The following is a 21,001-nucleotide window of genomic DNA, read 5'->3' as shown; positions in this document are numbered from 1 at the left end:
CCCCCCCACCAGCTTTAATTCCTAGCTGCGCCCCTGACGTTAGGTATTTCAGTTGTTCCAAAAACTGCGAAACTTAATATAGACACGGGTTTTGGAGGCCAAGCGCCTTTATTGCTCACAAGTTTTCCTCGATATTTGAGACGCAACCCAAACCTGTCGTGGATGTATAAAACTTGGTCTCTTCGGTTTCGTGTTAATTCCTTTACATTGCATATATCCGTTGAACAACTTAATGAGCGTTTCATTTCTGCTTCCTATAAGCCAAATAAACACCTTCTCTCTACCTCTTACTCCTTTGATTGTATTCTCGTGCCTCGCAATAATGAATGTTTCCATTTTTTTTAAATATACTTCTCCTGAATTACTATGTAAATATATGCGCCGTTACCTCTTATCTGGGGTTGATATAATTTCAAATTTCTTCATTTTTTAATTCCCCAGAAAATTTTCTATCATTTCTGCTTTAAATATTCAACTATTCTTGATCTAACTCATTTTTTCCTTGCTTGTTGAAAACGCACTCTTGAGACCCATTACCTAAGTCCTAAAGCTGAGGGGTGCAGCAAGAGTCAGTATCGGAGCCTCTATTATTCAGTCTAATATCTTTAACATTTCAAAGAGCCTTAGACACTCCAAATACATGATTTATGCCGATGATCCCCAGATTATGATGAATTGGCAGCCGCGATATCCCTCGTCAATGAATGGGTTTCAGCAATCCATGCATGGTCATAGGAAATTTTTTTAAATACCTCTATAACACAGGAAATCATTTTTGGTGACTCCAGAATACTTGGAAAAATTAAATTTTTCCTTTCCTCCCATATTAAAGTTGGGGACGCCGATATTGGCTTTAGTAACTCTATATACAACAATTGCCATGAGAAAAGTAACTCTCTTAGAAGCCTCGGTAATCTTCTCACTCATTATCTGTCGAGGAATCATCACATGATGACACAATTTCTAGTAAGTTCAATAAAGCCTTATATAGGTTGGAGACGCTCAAATCCTTTATTCCTTTTACTACTCGTAAGATACTTATTTTAACGCTTGTTTTCCCATCACTTGATTACTGCGCCTTGCATGGGCGCACCGGGGAGCACAAGGGGGCAGCCGCCCCCCCTGGAAACAAAAGTATATGTATGTCAAAACGAAAGTTTGGAATGAATTTTTGTTTAAACCCAAGAAAAGTGAAATTTGTATCAAACATGCAATTAATTAAAAATATATTATTATTGAGCATATAATTTCCAAAGCTAATACAGCTCTGTTATAATTTTCTTGAAATTTTTTTCCTATAACCTTTCCTGTGCACCAACTTGAACGACCACGGTTTTCCCCCCTCTAGTTTTGATCCTGGGTACGCCCTTGGCGCCTTGGTTTATGATGACATTTTAGTGAAATTAGACTTCAGCGACTCTTAAATTCCAGTGCTATATTTGTCCTTGACCTTCGTAAAAATGATCACATCTCCCATCACCTCCACAATTTGTAATGGCTTAGAACCTCTTTTCGTAGGAAATATATTCTTGAATAATTTCTTTTCACCCTCTTTAAGACTTAATACGCTTAATACATAGCGTATCTTTTTTCCATGTTCAATACAAAAAGCCTCTAATTCTACAACCAGTAGAATTAACCCTTTCTTATACCTCCTACGTCCTCGGACATATATTGCGTGCGTGAGTCCCGCGCGGAATTTTGTAGCAAATCCGCGAGGAGCGTGCGTGACAGTCAACATTTTTTAATTGTATTTTTGCCTGAATGCGTGATGGAGATCTACGCGGAAATGTGTTCCCATTGCAAATCTTCTAGGTGAGTGAGCATGTGTGAGTGCTTGTTTTAGTGTTCTTTCAGTTTTAATTGCTGCATTTCTACCCGCTGACATCTTCTCCAACTTCATGCACCTTCCCTGTTTTGCCCAGCTAGAGCACGACCTTAGGGACTTCTATTCTTTCAGTTGTCACAGGGCCGTAGAGCGTTAATTTTTTTGTACACAGATTACTGCTAAAAATGAATCCATGCCTTGTTGTGTCTAGGGGTCTTCAGGTGACGGCTATTGTTAGGGATATTGCTCCGCAGAATATAGGCAAATATAATTTTCCAGTGAAGGTAGTTGAGTTAAATGCAATAATTTATGTTTCGGAGAAACTGAATGCAGTTTGACTGGCAATGCGTGTGCTTATGAGCATTCCGTGGCGAATAGCATTAAAATAATTGTTATCGCTGCATCCAAAATGCTCATTAAAAACTCTATGTAGAGAAAGTGATATAAGAACTTACTCATGCAAGAGAAAACTGTACATTCTAAAAGTAATCATTTTTATTTGTCTGCAAAGACAGTGCGTGGGAAATCCTTTACTATATTGCCTTTATGGTCTTTGAGGTTGAGCTTGTAAAGGAAACGAATTTAGAGTTCATTGAAACGTTGCCTTTTAATTTTAAGCAATTGTTAAATTCCTTTATAGTAAACAGCAAAAGTATAAAATAAAAATGCATAAGGGGTAAGCGACAACACATTAATACCGATCATGGTGTCACAATTTCAGTAGAAATCGATACATTCACTTATTCCTGGAATCACTCTCCAATGAAATGAGTAAAGAACTCATTGACGCAAGAAACTATCCTAAGAATGTAAAATACTGGCGGGATATCTCAACAACGTCCCAGGGATATCACGGACGTCATCAGGACATACGAGACCAAATTAGGATATCCTGATGACGTCCTGTGCTGTGTGGGAATTCATGAAACTAAATTAAGAATTCGGATTTTCGAAGAGATTTGGATCCTGATTTTCGTCTGTCTCAATGCTATGTGGCTTATCAAAAACGCTGGGTGGAATGGTTCATCATCAAGTCGCTGGATACCCCAAATTGCACGACAAACTTGATTCTTATCAGTCGGGCTTTCGGAATGGCTTCAGTACCCAGACTGCCCTGCTGACATCAGAGTTGCGAACAGCATTCGCCTTGCCACCGACAGGAAATTGATCACATTTATGCTTTAATTGACTTCAGCAAGGCCTTCGGTCTTTTGAACCATATTTTGCTCTAGGGCTAACTGAAATCCTTCAATTTCCCTAGTTCTGACCTAAAATGGTTCCATTTCTTTATATCGGGCAGAACTCAAGCATTGAGCTATCTTCCTGTCTACCGGTTCCTTGCGGTGTCCCTCAAGGCTCCGTCCTCGGGCACCTCTTGTTTACTATTCATCTGACTAAGAGTGTCTGTCCCTGTAGTAGTAGTATTTTGTTTTAGGGTGCCTCGATAACTAAGGTCATTTGCACCAACGTGTCACTGTAAAAACATGATTTGTGCTGACGAATAAAAAAAATCTGTGCTCATTCTACCTAAAAAGAAACTCCGTAAAAATTAACGATGTAATTAATGCTGAGATTCGCCCACTCTGCGATTGGGCTGAACTAAACTGCCTACAGTTAAATTCAAAGAAATCACACGCAATAATAGGGTGGTTTCCTATTTTTTTTACTGCCTAAATCAAAATATTATTAATTACACACGATTAAATGAAAAGTGAAAATTTTCAAGCGCGCGAAAACGCGACGGCTAACTATGAATGCTGGGAAAAGCCCGTGTGACGTCATTCTGATTATCGCTGCCGCCGTGTGAGGTGACCTTGGGGCGAGGATATGTACGCCGCTGCGATGCAGGCTGCTAGCAGGTAGCGCTTGGATTAAATAAGGATTATTAATACCCTATCAAACGAAGGAAATTTTCCGACCATAGGCAGTTTTAATAGGTGATTATTAAGAGATCTTTGCCCTGAGCTCTGTGCCTCATGCATGCATTGGTAATATCAGACGATGTAAAACTCCTATCTTCTCCTATAGTAACTAGGTCCCTGTGACGTCACGTGGAGTGGCATCGCATGGGCGCCAATCTGGACTTTTTCAAATGCGGTTAAAATTGACCATTGCTATTCGTCTAAACTGGGATTTCTAAAACCAAATAATTTGTATATTATGAATACACTGATGGTGGGTAACGTATCGCAATCAATGTCTTTCGTTTTCTTTGATGAAGGAAACTACCCTATTCTGACATCCTTTGAATTCCTCAAGCCTGTATGGCGGACATATTTTCAACCTACCGCCGCTTCTATATTCTGGGATTCTCTACCGATAAACATCATAAAATCATCAATCATTTAAAGAAATGTTGTACTGCCATCAAAGAAACGCATTTTAAATTTGTTCAACCATTTCTATGGTGTGTCCAAACATTCTATTCTTAAGAGTGTTCACTGCGATTTCTGTAAAACCTTAAAACTTAACCATATTATTTTGCATTACCAATATTAAATATTTTGTTAAAACGATATTTAATTGTTTATGAGCAGAATACGAAATGTAACTTCATTTCTTTACGGTTACCCTACAGCGTTAATAAATCTTCATTTTTACCTTCGATTTTATTAGATCATGTATGTGAGCCACTTTTAATTATGTACGTTTTTTGTATTATTTCATTTAAAATAAATCTTTGGGAAAGTTAATATCTTGTGAGACTTGAATCACCCGTTCGAACGACCGAAGCATGCGTTCCTCTGGGGCCTTCCTCCGGATGATGACGTCACACAAAGTGCGCAGGGCCTTCCGTGGCAGGGGCTTCTGTCAAGGTGGTGTAGGCTAGGCCCAACTGTCTCGTCAACTATACTTTGAGCCGTTCACCGATGTGTGTAAATTAATGAATGGGAATCCTACCAACAATCTACGGATTCCTAACTATATGAATTTATTTAAACCGAGAAAAGGGTAGTTTCCTTCATCAAAGAAAACGAAAGGCATTGATTGCGATTCGTTACCCACCATTAGTGTATTCATAATATACAAATTATTTCGTTTTAGAAATACCGGTTTAGACGAATGGCGATGGTCCATTTTTGTCCTCATTTGAAAAGGGCCAGATTGGCGCCCATGCGATGCCACTCCACGTGACGTCACAGGGACCTAGTTACTATAGGAGAAGATAGGAGTTATACATCGTCTGAGGTTACCAATGCATGCATGAGGCGCAGAGCTCAGGGAAACATGTATTAATAATCACTTACTAAAACTGGCTAAGGTCGGAAAGCTTTCCTCGTGTGATAAGGTATTAATAATCCTTATTTAAGCCAAGCGCTACCAGCCAGCAAGGTACTCAGCTACCCGCTAGCAGCCTGCGTCGTATCAGCGCTAAGCCTCGCCTCAAGGTCACCTCACAGGGCGGCAGCGGGAACAAGAAATACGTCTCACGGAGAGATTTCCCGGCATTCATACTTACGCGTCGTGTTTTCGCGCGCTTGAAATTTTTCACTTTTCATTCAATCGCGAAAAATAGATATCGTCATTTAAAAATCTAAAAGCGTGAAATACATACTCCAGGAGTAATAATCTTTCGAATTAGGCAATAAAAAAATAATAGGAAACCACCCTAATGTAACTTTTGGGTACTACAGCCCCGCACGGTATATTGTACCTCTTGTAAAGTAATACCCTTCTAAATTTACACGCAAGCAGAGAACGATTAAAAAAATCTTCTATGTTATAACCTGTCTAATTTGGACTAAAAGCTCAAAAGGACGTTGTGAAATACAGTGATCCCTCAAGGAACGCTTCCAGGGATATTTGAACCTTATTTATAGCCTATGACTATCCTTACGCTTTCATTGTTAGCATATGATAACCTTGGATAAATATACATAATCAATGTTATTCCTCTGAGCTTACGGTGTTGCTGTTTGCGTTAACCTGTTTTTTTATTTTTTCTCCTTTCCTCAAATTTCCTTCCTTTCAATTTGTTTGCTAAAAGCGCCAGCGTCAGAGTCACGAACTAAGTAGACACAAGAACGACGATATATCTCGTATTTTGTGTGGGAGCGCGGGAACCCGCGGGAACGGTGATCGATGGTTATCATGTTATCATCTTGTGGAAGTTGAAAGTGTATTTTATATTTAACTAGGAGCTTGACATGGTTTGGGTATAATATTTCCGAAGGAAACGGACTGATTTTAATACTTTTAAATTTATCTTTGGCCCGTGGAGTTCCTCCGGAACAAGTGTGGAAAAACGTGTCATGGAGGAAAAACGTACGTTGCATAGACATTTGTGTCAATATTAGTGTGATTTATGAAGACATTGTCAATATAATTTATGTATATATTTTCAGGGTTACTCAAGAGAAAGCTGCGGGCAGAAGAATGCGGAAATTTGGATCAGCGAGCGCATTATTGCCGAGAACTAGGAAACTACTACAGAATGGTTGGAAAGAACGATGATGCAGTACGGCAATTCAAAGTGAGTATATTGGTTTTGGCGTCAAGGGAATGCGTTAAAAATTAATATTCGATTACCACCTCATAAAAAATTCTGTGCTAGTACATAATGGCATGAAGATCTGGTTCAAATGAGGAACTGAAACTTGTGAATGGAAGGACAAACATTGTTTTCTGCTTTAAAAAAATTGTTTACAATACTGTTGAATGCTTTCCATTCGTACAAGTTTTATGTTCCAAAAACAAAGTTGGAAATAGTCTTATACTAGCTCTAATCACTCCATTAACCATATATTGTGCACGTTCTATGTAAAATTCCTATTGTTCCTAACTGTGAAATACGATAATTTCCCTACTACCTAATTTCTAGTCTGAAATTCATTTTTTGTTTTTATTGTGTGTCCAACTGTGAAATCATTAACTTTGATCTTCGAGTATCTAGCTTAATGCAATTGCCATTTCTAATAGCATGGAAAATGCGTGTTTGAACAACACAAGGTAAATAATTTGTGTCAATCAACCTTTATATATTTCTATCAAGGAAGAAGAAAACATCAATGAGGCTCTCAATCGGCCAATTGCAGTTGCGATATCTAATAGGATGGTTGGAGAAATCTACTGTGACATTGGGGATTTTAAGCAGGCCCTCAAGCATCAAGAAAAGCATTTGGGTAATTATAATTGAAATTGAATCTTTCGCTGTGAGGTAGGAGCAGAAATTAAATATTTGGGGTTAATATTTCCATTTCAGTTTCTTTGGGGCATTTTATGTTCTTGAGTCAATAAACACCCTTTTCTATATTTCAAGAGCTAAACAACGAGTGTTTTGAAGCACTTCATGAAAAAAGTAACTTTGTGCCCAGTCATTTGCACGGGTGGAGAGTAAAAGACACCCAAGAGTGAAGTTAGCTATGAAGGAATTATTGACTTAGCTGGGATTCGAACCCGTATCACCCAATTGCAGGTCAGGAAATTCGTTTTCACCGAACAGTGGCAAAATAGGGTTTTTAACTCCGACAGTACCTTTGCACACACGACCTCTGCCACACGTGCCAATATGTGGACTTGAGAGGTCAACACCTATGTTCGGTAAAATCCATCTCAAATTTCGCTCTTAGAAAATGGGTACTGGTTAACATGCCTGACCGGCAATAGGGAGATCTGAATTCGAATCCTAGCTTAGTCCAGTATTTTTAGTAGTGTGTCGTCATTAGTACCTAAATAGGCTTTGAGAAATAGGAATATTGCAACACCTTTCTACATTTAGATTCATCACGTTCAATAATTTTTACCATGATTGTGATTACGATGACCTCTATTCTAGAGTTATCCCAATCCTTCACTCAACTTGAAAATGGCTTGTCGGGTCTGTAGACAGGGTATTTGCCCTCTGCTGTTGATGTGATGCCTGGCCTACAATGGATGAAAGCCATGAGAAATATCTTTTGGCAGTAGTTCTCCCATGGGTGGTGAAAATTCAAGGTAGTAATTCAAAGTCAGTGAGCAGAAAGAAACAGTTAAGTCCCAGTATCAAGACTTGTTATTCATTTTTTTAGCACTACGACCTGTTTATTAATCTTTTCATCTCCACACTATGCAGAAGTTTTTCAAAAATTTCCTGAAGCTGAGACATATCTGAACTCTCTCTTGTTCTGTTCATCCTACATCATTCTCAACCAGCGTAAAGATGAATTCAGAAAATTCAGAACCAGCGTGCGTTTACACAGACCATGGTTCGACACAGACGACATCGACAGACGAATGGTAAAGTAAGTCCATGTAAAAAATGAGTTTATAAGAGCAAATAACCTGTCGGGAGGAAATGGAGGATGTGCAGGAAAAAGTCCTTGTGTTAGTTGTAGTGATTTTTGTGGTATACTCTTAGTGCTGCTTAGCAATGACATAATTGCATTCCAGCAATGTCGATCATTGTTTATTGCACCATTCTTGCTATGCAGGAGTTAATTCAGTTGTGGTTGTCCAACTAATCATACCTGGTAAGTAATTAACATTACTCATGTGTCTTTTTTACTTTCTGAGTAGTATTTAATGGTCAATGGAATCCGTGTTTGAACAGTTCTTCTTCAAATTATCTACATTATCTATGGCCAATTCTTAAATTGATTGACTCATCTTCATTTTCCGTTTACATTTGAGAGAGCCCCTGTGCTCAATCTAGGTGAGATAGCCAATTAAAATCCCCCTTGATCATTTCCCAAGGCTGTCTCTCTGTCCCATCTGCAGCAAAGTCATTTTACCCCACTCATCTATTGGATAGTAAATTTAAAGGTCATCCCTTCAGTCCAGTCTTCAGCCACCAGAACAAGATAAAGCCTCCTGAAGACTCAGTACTTGTGCTTTGGGGGCAGTTGGTCGATCTAAGAATTTTCTGTTCCTTAACTGAAGTAAAGTCTTCTTGATCTCATGAAAATGAAGTCTAGCCAGTCAGCTCAAATTAGGAACAAATGATAATTGAAAAATATGCAGTGAAGTTTTCTCGGGTTTTGCACCGGGCCAGGTCCTCCATTTCTCCTTCCAACGTTTCGATGGACAACTCGCCCTTTGTCATCAGGGATTCAGGGATCCAATACCAAATCTTCAAAGCCTCAGGGTATACAGTGGAACTTGGTTATAACATCTTCAAAGGGACCAGAATATTTTTAAAGTTATATCCGATTGACGTTATAAAAAAAGCAGCCTGAGTGAAAGGACAAAGTAAAAACGCAAATGTTCTGCTATATACAACACTGTTTCTTGAAATCTACTCGTACATTGGAATATGTCCACACACCAATTAAACAAAAGAGTTGCATCCCATCGCCAGCTTGTGACCTCTTTTTGCTTTTGATGTTTCTACACATAGTTTCTATGAACTTTGGGACATAATACAATCACACTACCACTTTTGCAACCTAAGAATCGCAAATTTTTGAAGCTATACCCGAGCGTCGCAATATTTGTTGACGATATAAACAGGTTTTCATTCAACATAAAATGTTCAATTTTGGCTGTTCTGTATAAAATGTGACGTTAAACCCGAGTTGACGTTACAGCCGATGCCGTTATAACCAAGTTCCACTGTATATACAGAATTCTGTGGGTGAGGGCGGTTCAGCATCTCCTGATTGGCTGCCAGTCCCCTCGTATTTTTAAGAGGTGGTCCCATATATGGCTTAAATTATAGCCGCAGTCTCTGTTGATATTAATGCTGTTTTTTCGAATCTGAATGGATTCTTTTACTACGCGGTCCCAGTATCCATGAGATCAACAGAGAAGCTTCGCTTCTTCCCAGTGAATTATATGCTCCACATTAGACACCATAGTAGTAGATCCCAGAAAACCAGAAACACTTCCAGGATTTAAAAACTTGAAAGATCTTCGAAACGAGAAATGGACTATCAAAACGCTCCATTTAAAGTTATCTCAACCAGATTGGGTAGTAGACACAAGTGTCCCGACAATTGATTCAAATTTTGGAGAAGAAATAGGAAGCGATGGTCTTGTGTGGTGCCTCATCATAACTGTTTTGGTAACCTTCATAACCTACCGTGCACATAAAGATGAGCAATATATGCCTTATTTGGTGAAAATGGTGGATGGAAGAGAATTATTCGTGGCTGAGAAGGCCTGAAAGCAGGGAGAGGTAAGATAGGGTACAAAAAACCCTTGCAAGATAGAACGCATCTAGATGCATGAGGTGGAATTGTTTCGTGAAAGTCCTGAATCAGAAGTAAGAAATGCATGGATTTAGATAACTAACCAGTACATTGTGTGATGATGCATGTGAACTAGCTGGGCTAACATGAAACTAGTCTGCGGAACCCAATGAATGGGTGAAAGACAAATGAGAGAAATAAAGAATTCAATGCGCTTTTTCCAACGACTCGCTCACATAAATCAAGGGAGGATGGGAAGGAGCATTGGATAGAACCGCCTTGAAGAGAGTCTCGAGACCTCTCTCCGATTGACAGAGGGTGTTGAATAATGGCCAAGTTGACCAACAAGATGTAAATTAAAGTAAGGTTTTTAGTTTTAGTATAATTAATGCATGTAATTTAAGTAAGGTTTTATTATTAGTATGATGATTGAGTTTAGGGTAGTAAAGGAGTGGCCTGATCAATCACTTTCTTTTTCCTAGAAGCTCTCAGGAGTGGAAGTTGCTGTTGCACTTGCCGAGTGGAAGGAAAATGTGGCAGACGAAGGGGATAAAGCAGTTACACCTCTATAAATTACTACTAATAATAATTGGCAGACAAAAGAGATAAAGCAGTTACACCTCTAGAAATTACTACTAATAATAATCAGCAGAGTAATCCAGGCTGAGGGCACCAAGAATGTTCCGGTAGACATAACCGATGGAGCCCTATTGCGGCAGTTGCCAAACGTCACCCTATGCAAAACAACCGTCCCCCTAGTATTTAAAATCCCCTATCAGCCGGGAAAGGATTTAATTTTGATGTACCAGTATTTGGAGGAAACTTGTAATGAATCCTGTAGGGAATCAAGAGATATGTATCTTACGCAGGGCAATATCCAATTGGAACTGGAATAACTGTGCAAATACCTTTGGAGAGTCACACTTACCCAAGGATGGTACCACCTTCGCAACTTCCTTTGCCCTGCCAGAGAGGTGGCACATTAGACGGATGGTGATCATGGTGCAGGAAGCAGAAACTTTGGAGTAAGACCTGAGGGAACTGGGAGGAAAATGGGACATGGAAATGACCACCCTTACAGTCAGACCCTCACATTAATGCACCACGGAGAACGAAGGAGTCAGACTGAGACTTCTGGAAGTTTTAACCCTTATGTGGACTCAGGCTGACATCCTCCGTTCATGTCAAAATCAGAGATTGGACCCCATGATAATAGATGTCAATAGTTATAGAAATATTAACACTAATCAGTCGGAAAGTAAGACTTGATGGGTACGAGTTATCTATAAAGCACCTATCAAGATTTTATATACTAAATATGTTGGATTGTTTACTGTCACCTTTACCTAATCCTATTAATCCCGATGAAAAGACAGTGTTTTATACCTGCATTTCATACCTATCTTCCTGTACCTTTTGCCAGGGAAGGGCACACCTGCAGAATAAAAATACAAACAACGGACTTCGCAATCTTAGCTGAGCCCAGGCAGATACAGATGAAGGTACTGGACTGCGATCCACATTAGGATGAATTGTGCTTAGTGGGAGATCCCTTGGGGGAATTGCTGACTACAGTGCACTTTGCAGAAACCATGAAAGGGGGACGGCAGCCAAGCTAACATCGGTCTGCCCAAACGGCTGTGTACCATTCAGTGACATAGTCATCACCAAAATCAGCACTACCACCTATGTCATCACCAATCCTATGTCATCCACCAACGCCAAGGTTCAATGAGAATGGGCAAAGAATTGCTCGAATTGGGCTTTGGAGAATGTTGGTGCCTTCCAAGTGGATCTTCCCTGTGACTGTGTATTGCAGTTAGGTGATGCAGAATTTCAACCCCAGTACCCTTGTCTGTCCACATCAGAATCCGCATGATAATCCCTGCTCCCTAGGCCTCGCCGTGCCCCCATATGATTCCTTCAACTTTGCTACCTGTGAAGAGCTAAAGGACTATGTGAAAAGTTCTTGGAAACCAATGACCCCAGTGACTGAAATTTACCCCGCCCTAGCCGTATGCAGTCTAGTCATTTTGAGTGTGTCAGCATTAGGAACGATATACATAATGTACCTGATGTTAACAAAGCGAAAAGTAAAAATGTACCCTTTCATAACATCAACGCCAAGGGAACATAAAATGTTCACGTCATTCCAAGACCTGTGTGTCCGAAGACAATAGCTCCGAAACCACCGCCAATTGAGTCAACACCATCCAGAAGACCACCTGTTGTAACACCAAGACCCGTTTACTGTGAAATAAAAGAGCCAAATTACCTGCCAATGTGTGAATTAGCTAGGGAATAGTGTTTATGTTAGGAACTAGTTTTTTGTGTATTATAGGAAGTTGATGTTAGTTAATAGGACATTAAATAAATTAAAGAACGATTTATTTGTGATGTGAGCACTTGCTCAATCTTGAGACCCTTTCTGTGTAGCTGAAAAAACTTGAGTATCTTTGTATGTCAGTGTAGTAATTTTGTGCTAGTGATAAGGACACTATGGACAAATCCACATCAATAAGTTAACTTTGTATTTGCTCTGTGGTGCTTTATAAGATGTGTATTTCTGTGTCTATGGTACTTTATATGTGTGTTTACAACTCTCTCAAACTCTACCTGGACACTTTGCCTAGGAGGTCTAAGTTTTAAGGAGGGGGCGATATTGTGTCCGTAGACGTAGACGGCCAAATGCTGGTTGGTTTCGCCCGCAAGTGCGGACACACATAGTTCGCCAGCACCCGTAAGTGCCGAAGCACTATGAAGGACACACGAGCATAAGAGACTGCTCAAAGTCACCTCCTTGCGACCTCTACAAACTTGGGCGGGCACAGCGGTCGGGCTGTCACAGGCTCCGTGCATCAAGGCACGGCTTTGTGAAAGCAGAGCGGACATTGTGATTTCCGTTGCATGACTCAGGCTGGTGCAAAACCTGATGCATTCCAAATATAAAGAGACGAGCATTCTGCTCCACAATTGTCAGTTTTTGGCCCAACGTTGGAACACACCCTGAGGAGCTCTAGCATCCCCAGTGAACCAGAGAGAGAGATACTCTTAAATCAGACGGTAATAAAGCCATTATGTGTTTGGAAGTCTTGACTCTGATTTCTCCCAAGCTCCCCCAGTTGTAGCCCGGATGGTCTGCAATCCCGACTTTCAGGGTCCCAGTTGCTGTGGGGATGTGACGCAATTATTAATGTTTGTTGTGTCCTAATTTAATTATTTAACCTTGTAGAATGTTACCAATGGTGGAAAACCTTTTTTTTTTAAATAACATGGGCAATAAGTACAATGGGGGAAAAAGTATCCCAACAAAGGTTGTGCCACCACTATTGCTCCGTGGATTCCTTTCCAGTGGGTTGTTATTCTTTAGTCAGTGAGGGCAGTTCAAAGAAGGCAAACCATTTCCTTTCTGCGTCATCCAAATACACGACCGACCACTGAGTCTCCCGCAACCCAGAGCATGACTCGCGATGGACTCCGCGGAATAGAGACGCATTTGACGGCATCATGTTCGAACATTCGGAACACTCCTCTGAATTTTCCTCTTTGCATATCTCAAAAATCACTATGGGTCATAGCGAGCTTTCACTTGAGTTGAACAAGACAGTCAACAAGCAGATTCGATGGGCCACGTTTGTGGATGCAGTTGACTTTGAAGAAGTTTTAGCTTTTTTGGACGGACTGAGGAGCACATGGCCAGAACGTGTTTTTCTTTGGAGCAAGAAGGATATGCTCCTGTCTTGAATTGAATTGAATGAATGTCTTTGTCAGCAGGCGAGAGGGGGAAAAGTAGTCAGCTTGTTGGAGGCTTAACAGTAGCAGAAACATAGCGAAGGATGAATAAAAATAGAAGCACCGTGTACTTGTAGGAGGGATTCAATGGGGAGGGTAATGAGGCATTAAAAAATCGTAGAAGAGGGAGACCTAAGTGTACAACCGGAGACGTTGATGCTGATATATAATTCATCGAAGTGCTGCTGAGATTTTGAATTTAATAAAAGAAGAGATACTGTCCAAAGTGAAGTGTGAATTCATTTTAGTTTGTTTTACGTGCCTTGACTTTTTTGTCCACATTAATTTAGATATTTTATTATACCCTTACATGTTTTCAAAAGTAATTTGATAGCAATAAATATCATGAATTGTTTTAATTTTACATAATTTTACAAAAAAGAATACAAAAAAAGCAATTGTAAAGAAAGTGGGGTTCAAACTGCAGAAAAATATTTTTATGGGTATTGGCCAGTGGCTAGGAAAAAATAAAATGTTAATTATTTTAAGATTCTTGGAATTTACCTCGCAAAATTGTGTGACATTTAAATTCGTAGCAATCATGTGCTTATGCATTGAGGAAATATTTTCAGTCGCAATTGTCATACTAAAACCTTTTACAGTGATGATTATTTAGCTATTTAGAGAACATAATTCCTGATGCTTGCAATCACTCCTTGCCATTGTTGTCTTGCAGATTACGTCCGGCAAATGTTTGTGCCTTAAATTTTTCAGAGACAAGAGAATGAGGAAGTGGAGGTGTTTTTTTGTATGTGAGCGAGCAATTTTAGAGCGAGTGCTGTAGAGTAGGTGCGAAGAAGGAAAGGGAAGGAGGGTTAGAGGGAGATAGCAGGGTAAAAGGAAGACACAACTGTTAAAGAAATCGAATGCGCCAACGTTCTTGTGAGCAGTACAAAATACGTTTGAGCCTTGGTGCGAGGCTGGTAAGTTCACTATCATCATGGCTGTGGTGGCTGAAAAAGGCAATATTTAAATTTCCCTCGTCTCGTTCCAAATATTATAAACCGTTAGAAATGGAATTCATTCTCCTGCGAAGCGATGGTGGCGGCACAAACTGTTGGGATACTTTTTCCCCCATGGTGCATGTTTTGGGTCGTGCGATTGGGAACAAATCTCCTTAAAAGTGAAAATAGTGCCTTGCTGTCAGTGTTGCTGATCCCTGTGTGTCTTTGTGTAGAGATTGCTCGGAAGGAGGGCAGTGAGGTGGAGGAGCAGAGAGCGCTGGCCAACCTTGGAAGGACTTACTTCTGCATGGCTGAGGCCATCACCAAGAGCGAGCGCAGGGAGTACGAGTCTTACCTCACCTCAGCCAAGAAGGCATACATCCAGAGCTTGGAGCTGTGTGACTCGTGAGTCACTTCATTTATTTATTTCATACGGATGTCACCATTTTCGAGCTCATTAAATCTAACACTTAATGGCATAATTCAAGGCGCTCAAAAATAATAAAATTGTAATTTATTTAGCAATATAATACATTTATCCTAAATATTGGTAGTTGAAATACACATATGTATTTCTATTAGGGATGGGTCGAATAGTAGATTTCTCGAATTCGAATATCGAATTCGAATATCAAATCATTGCTCGAATATTCGAATACCTCGAATTTCGAATACCTCGAATACTAAACGATGAATGTGAAAATGTTTGACTAGGTCGCCTATGCAGCAGGAAACCCGAGATTTTGGCGAGTAATTGTGATTGCCTTTAAAGGATTCAAACAGGAATTTAGCTGATTAATGGAATATTTTAATTTTATGTAAACAATAGGGTAGTTTCCTTCATTAAAGAAAACGAAAGGCATTGATTGTGATTCGTTAACCACCATTGGTGTATTCATAATATACATATTATTTGGTTCTAGAAATACCGGTTTAGATTAATGGCGATGGTCAAATTTTTCCTCATTTGAAAAAGGCCAGATTGGCGCCCATGCGATGCCACTCCTCGTGACATCACAGGGACCTTGTTTATACACGAGAGGATAGCAGTTTTACATCGTCTGAGGTTACCAATGCATGCGTGAGGCACAGAGCTCAGGGAAACATGTCTTAATAATCACTTATTAAAACTGACTAAGTTCGGAAAGTTTTCTTCGTTTGATAAGGTATTAATAATCCTTATTTAAGCCAAGGGCTACCTGCTAGCATGGTACTCGGCTACCTGCTAGCATCCTGCGTCGTATTAGCGCTCAGAGCCTCACCCCAAGGTCACCTCACTCGCGGCAGCGGGTAGCAGAACGACGTCACGCGGAGTTTTTCCCGGCAATCATACTTACTCGCGCGCTTGAAAATTTTCACTTTTAATTTAATCGCGAAAAATAGATATCGTCTTATAAAAATCTAAAAGCGTTAAATACGTACTCCAGGAGTACATATTAATATTTCGATTTAGGCAATAAAAAAATAATAGAAAAGCGCCCTATTTGAGCATTACGCCAAAATGCTAAGCCTCCGTCGTATTTCTTCGTCTGTCCGGCATTTATTTTCTTGCGTAAAATGCTTAAATAAAGTCAGAAATACGTCGTGTTTGGTCTTTTTCTTTTTTAAATTACGCGCACATTACCAATATTTCAATCCAATGAAGGTGTAATAATAATTGCCGAAAGTCATTGTTAGACACCTTTCGGGCTAGTAGATGACTCATGCAGCAGTTGACCTCCGGAAAGGGGGAAAATCGAAGCAGGTAGGTAGAAAAAGGTCAGTGGGTGAGAAAAGGGGGTGGGCGCGAGACCAATTTTATTTTTCTCGCGTAACTTGATATTATTTTCGAAGCTAAGGTCTTCGTAATACTATCCCTGCGCGAGCCGGGACCTTTTGTTTGATTTCGGAGAAGAGGAAATCGTCGGAGGGGGTGGGGCGAACGCTGAATGGAGGGGGATAACGGATCGTGGGAAATGCGCCAATGTCACTATCTCACGGCACTGAGTTTCTCCCTATGGTGGTTTCATCTCCTGGGGAAGATTCAAAAGTGCCTGTAGTTATTAGCCACAAAGTGCACATGGTAAACACCTCGTCTTTTTTTTATCAAAAGATGGATGCGGGAAAATGGTCAGTGGGGCAGAAAGAGTGAAGGGTGAAACGCGATTCTATTATTTTCCGGTAACTTGATATTTGTTCGAAGCTAAGGTCTTCGTAATACGATTCCTCCACGAGCTGGGACTTTTTTTTTAATTTTGGAGAAGCGGAAATCGTGAGAGTGGCTGAGGCGAATGCAGAATGGAGGGGGGATAGCGGATCGTGGGAAATACGACAATGTTGCTATCCCACGGCACTGAGGTTCTCCTGATGGGGGACACCTGGGATTTTCGGATTTTTTTTACCCGATCAATTTCGGTTCCCCGCGTCGAAATCTTTTCGCCGCTCTAACCCGCAAATTTGATGTAGTTCGTCAACTTGCCTAAAACGGCGCTGCATGGACTAAAAGAATAGAGTTCTCTCCATTTTTCCGAGTCAGCTACGAACGACGTGCGAGCGACAGTGTATGACGCGAAATTCAAAGTATTCGAGGTATTCGAGACGGCACCTTTGGCATAACTATTCGAGATCTCGAATATCGAATACTTTCTAGTATTCGAGGTATTCGAGTATTCGCGGATACTATTCGCACATCTCTAATTTCTATATAACCAGTACAGCATAAAATAAATATTTAGGCGAGTAAACCAAGTACAATTCAGTGCAATTCCATATAAAATATTCTTTGTAATGGTTGGCATAAATAGCTGTAGAAGGAACGTGAGCTCTAGGATATGAAATCTAAAATGATTGACCCATTTACTTTTTTATGTCGTGTTTTATTTGAAAGCTGATACTTCATGTATAATTTTATCACTCATGTCCCTGTTTCTAGTTTATCCATCCATTCAAGTTTCTGTTTCACGGTCAGCACAATTTTCTTGTCAAATCAGCCATGCTGTTTTTTTGTTGGTTGATGAATTTTCCTGTGGCCTAATTGGGCTCACAATGGCTCAGTAATACCAAGGATACCACGAAGCATATGGCATAAATGTGGAAGACCCACTACTCCCTGGCAGCAATTGATTAGTTGCTGACTGTGTCTACTTCTGCGTGCCAGAAAAAGTAATCACCAAATTGCAAAAGCAGTGGCATAATGGGGAACTTGCATGGGTCGTCGATTGCTATAAAAACTTTTTTGAATAGGTAAAATGGATACATTAGCTCTCAAAAATACCTAAAGTTTCTCCATTCATCATTAACAGAAATAAAGAAATTGAATTTAAAATCAAGAAAAATTTCTCTGACCACTGCAGTGTCTCGAACTCTGCAGAAGCAAAGCGTGACGTCATAGGTGCCTAAACTGCCATCGGGAAATACACTGAGCACATGCTGTCATTATCACTTGCGTATGTGATGTTATTCTTGGTAAGTTTTCCTATTGCTATTGTGCCACAATTATTACTTGGGATACTAAGAATGCGACATCGGGATGATGAAATACAAGCGTTTCACTTTGTATGTTTCAGTTATTAGAAAAATGGATGATAACGTTCCCACTCGTTCGAATACTACACCTGAAATGCATCTACACTATATACTTACAGGAGTTGTCACGTTGAAAATAACACTATTTTGGCACAAAAGATGTTGCTATAAATCTCCAATCAGCGAGCAGAAGTTGCATTGACTGGAATTCACCTCATAATACAGGCAGTCCTAAATGACAAATTTTCCAGTACCTATGAATAAATGGATGAATTTATTGTACATATGTAAAAGCATAGCGGACATTAGAAAACATCAAACTTGTTCTAATTAAATACTTTAATGAATGAGATGCCGTTGATAACATCAACTGAGAATTAACGTATCCCCCTCCCAACGGCCATGGCTCAGACTCCTACAACGATGTTATTTAGGTATTGTAAAATTTTTGGTTTAACTGCTTCAGTTTTATATTTTATGCCCTTACTCAGATTTTAATATTATAAATAAACTAAATATGAGGGTTTCCGAGCTTTTATTATCGGATATTTTGCTTTAAATTGAAAATAATCAACTCGTCTCATAAACAAAGCTCTCAAAACTGTAGGCAACTATTACAAACAATCACAACAATTGCTTCGTGTGATGTTTCGGCACCTATGACATCATCGAGGCTTCATCGGCAGTGGCTTGGGGAGTGAGGGAGTTTTTGGCGTGCTTAAAATTTGTTATATTTTTATTGAATATCTCACAAAGGAAAACTCAGATTTAAGTGCGGTTTTCTTTGTTGAAATCAGAAAATAATTTTCTGTCCGCCTGTGAAATAAAAAATTCATGCAAGTTCCCCATTGAGATCTCGGGACCATTCATGCCTGGGTGCAACAAAAATCTCTGGTTCTTTTCGGCCTGTGTTCAACCATGAGACCACAGAATTAATTGCACATTTGTAATATGAAAAATGTGTGTAAAGATAGTGGATAATATTTTCTCTTTTTATGATTGGTTATCCATTGAGGAAATATCCTAAAATTAATCAAGATAAGTTAAACAGTTTTAGATACATAAATTAATCAGTTTTTTTCTGCCTCCCTTTGCCTTCTGCAATTCTAGAACAGGCATGTTTTTAAACTTGATAATTTCCTCGTCAGCAATCAATCTCTGTGTATTTTTACTTTCCCTGTCTGTCTGTACAAGTTTTTTTTTTAGTTGGCAGTTTATGTAAGTGACAAAACAGGACTATTTTTTCTGTGCATATTTGTGCAAACAAATGTTATTCAGTGGTGTCACTATAGATTCAAAGTTCCTGGCTTGAATTGGAATACCTACTTTTTTCAAGATTCCCTCTTATTGATTGCTTGCCTGTATTGAATATGGCGTCTGGTAGGCCATTTTATTGTACCGTGGGACATCATCCTGGATGGATTTTGAAGAAGTGACCCTCTCCTCTCTTTTGTTGCAGCATCCAAGGCGTTGGTCATCTGGTGTTGATGGAGATGCGTGCCCGGCTTCTCCTCAACATTGGACTTGTCCTCGAGTGTCAGGGCAATCTGAATGATGCTTACAAATACATAGCCAAGGTATGATGCCATTTACGCAGAGCATGATTTTTAATTGAAATTAATGGTGGGTAACATTATTTTGTGGAAGTTGTCATTTTTTTTTAAGTGAAGCACTTTGTTCTTTTCCACCAACATTTTTTTAAATACAACTGGTTTTAGCCTTCTCAGGCCCATTATCACATGTGCAGCTAAGGCTTATGACCATCAGGAGTAACGACCAAAATTAAATTTAAAATTTATATATGTATTATCAAGAACATGCAATATCTTAATGTTCATACATTCAATACCAATGCTACATATCCAAGCATCTTCAGGTGGAACCTTGCGCACCATTACCCTATTGAAAACTACTGTCACTCAGTAATAATCATCACTGATGTTTGGATAATCATTTGCATGAACTGTTATGAAAAAACATTGAATCAGGTAGAAAATCTTGCGCAGTAAATATTTTTACAACCTTAATGCAAAAAAATGCAGAATAAAAATGCTAAACAATGTTAATATTAATCTGTTTTAATAGGGAGTGAATTAATAAACATTAAATGATGATAAACTTTGATGGTGAAGATGTTTAATCTGAATCTGACTGTATTATGAAAATAATGACTCTATAATACCTCCTCTGGAAGCAATGAGCTCCCAAAATAGGGAGGGATATGTCAGCCATTACAAGCACTCATTATAGCAAGCTTGTATAGTAAAGGAGTGAACAATTTATTTGCTCCATGTTGTTCATTTTTTACTTGGAAATTCTCTGGAGGCAATGTATCTGTGTAATTAGCTGATGCCAATGATAGCCTTAATGTAGTTTGCAAATTGAGAAGTGATCACTGGTTCATAAACATTTTCTGTTCTGTGTTCTGTTTGAAGACATTCACTCTTCAACATAAACAGGTTCTTTTCGTTGTCCATTTCCACTCATAGCCATCATTGTTTTTTTGTAATAATTGCTTCAATTCATTGTGCTAATATCTTCCCAGGCAACTTCAATCGCCCAGCAGGGTAACTTGAACGAAGAACTCTTCCGCTGTTACTCGACATGTGGCATATTCCATCAGCGCAGGGGAGAGAGTAACAAGGCGCTCAAAGCACTCAATTTGGCCCTGGAAGTGGCAGAACGACTTGAGGGCCGTGAGAAACACTCTTGTGAGGCCCTACTCTCTAAGGCTGAGGTCAGTCATCTCTCATTCACGACCCTTGAACTGAGCATGTGCTTTTTCCAAATCTTAAGTACCACTAGAAAATACTAGGTGTCTGCTT

General features: G+C 39.5%; 1 protein-coding gene across 1 annotated transcript in view; it reads left to right on the top strand.

The window, feature by feature from the left end:
* Window positions 1–5,862: 5,862 nt before the first annotated feature.
* LOC124154461 (tonsoku-like protein) overlaps window positions 5,863–21,001 on the top strand; it is a 62,100-nt gene continuing 46,961 nt past the window's right edge. The window contains exons 1-6 of the mRNA XM_046528209.1: window positions 5,863–6,094; window positions 6,175–6,302; window positions 6,822–6,951; window positions 14,906–15,077; window positions 19,636–19,753; window positions 20,722–20,913. Coding sequence (XP_046384165.1) covers window positions 6,082–6,094; window positions 6,175–6,302; window positions 6,822–6,951; window positions 14,906–15,077; window positions 19,636–19,753; window positions 20,722–20,913 — 753 coding nt within the window. The 5' untranslated portion in view covers window positions 5,863–6,081. The remainder of the gene's footprint in view (window positions 6,095–6,174; window positions 6,303–6,821; window positions 6,952–14,905; window positions 15,078–19,635; window positions 19,754–20,721; window positions 20,914–21,001) is intronic.

This window comes from Ischnura elegans, chromosome 2 (assembly GCF_921293095.1).
Source record: "Ischnura elegans chromosome 2, ioIscEleg1.1, whole genome shotgun sequence".
Taxonomy (NCBI): Eukaryota; Metazoa; Arthropoda; class Insecta; order Odonata; family Coenagrionidae; genus Ischnura; species Ischnura elegans.
This window is presented reverse-complemented; position numbering and strand designations above follow the sequence as displayed.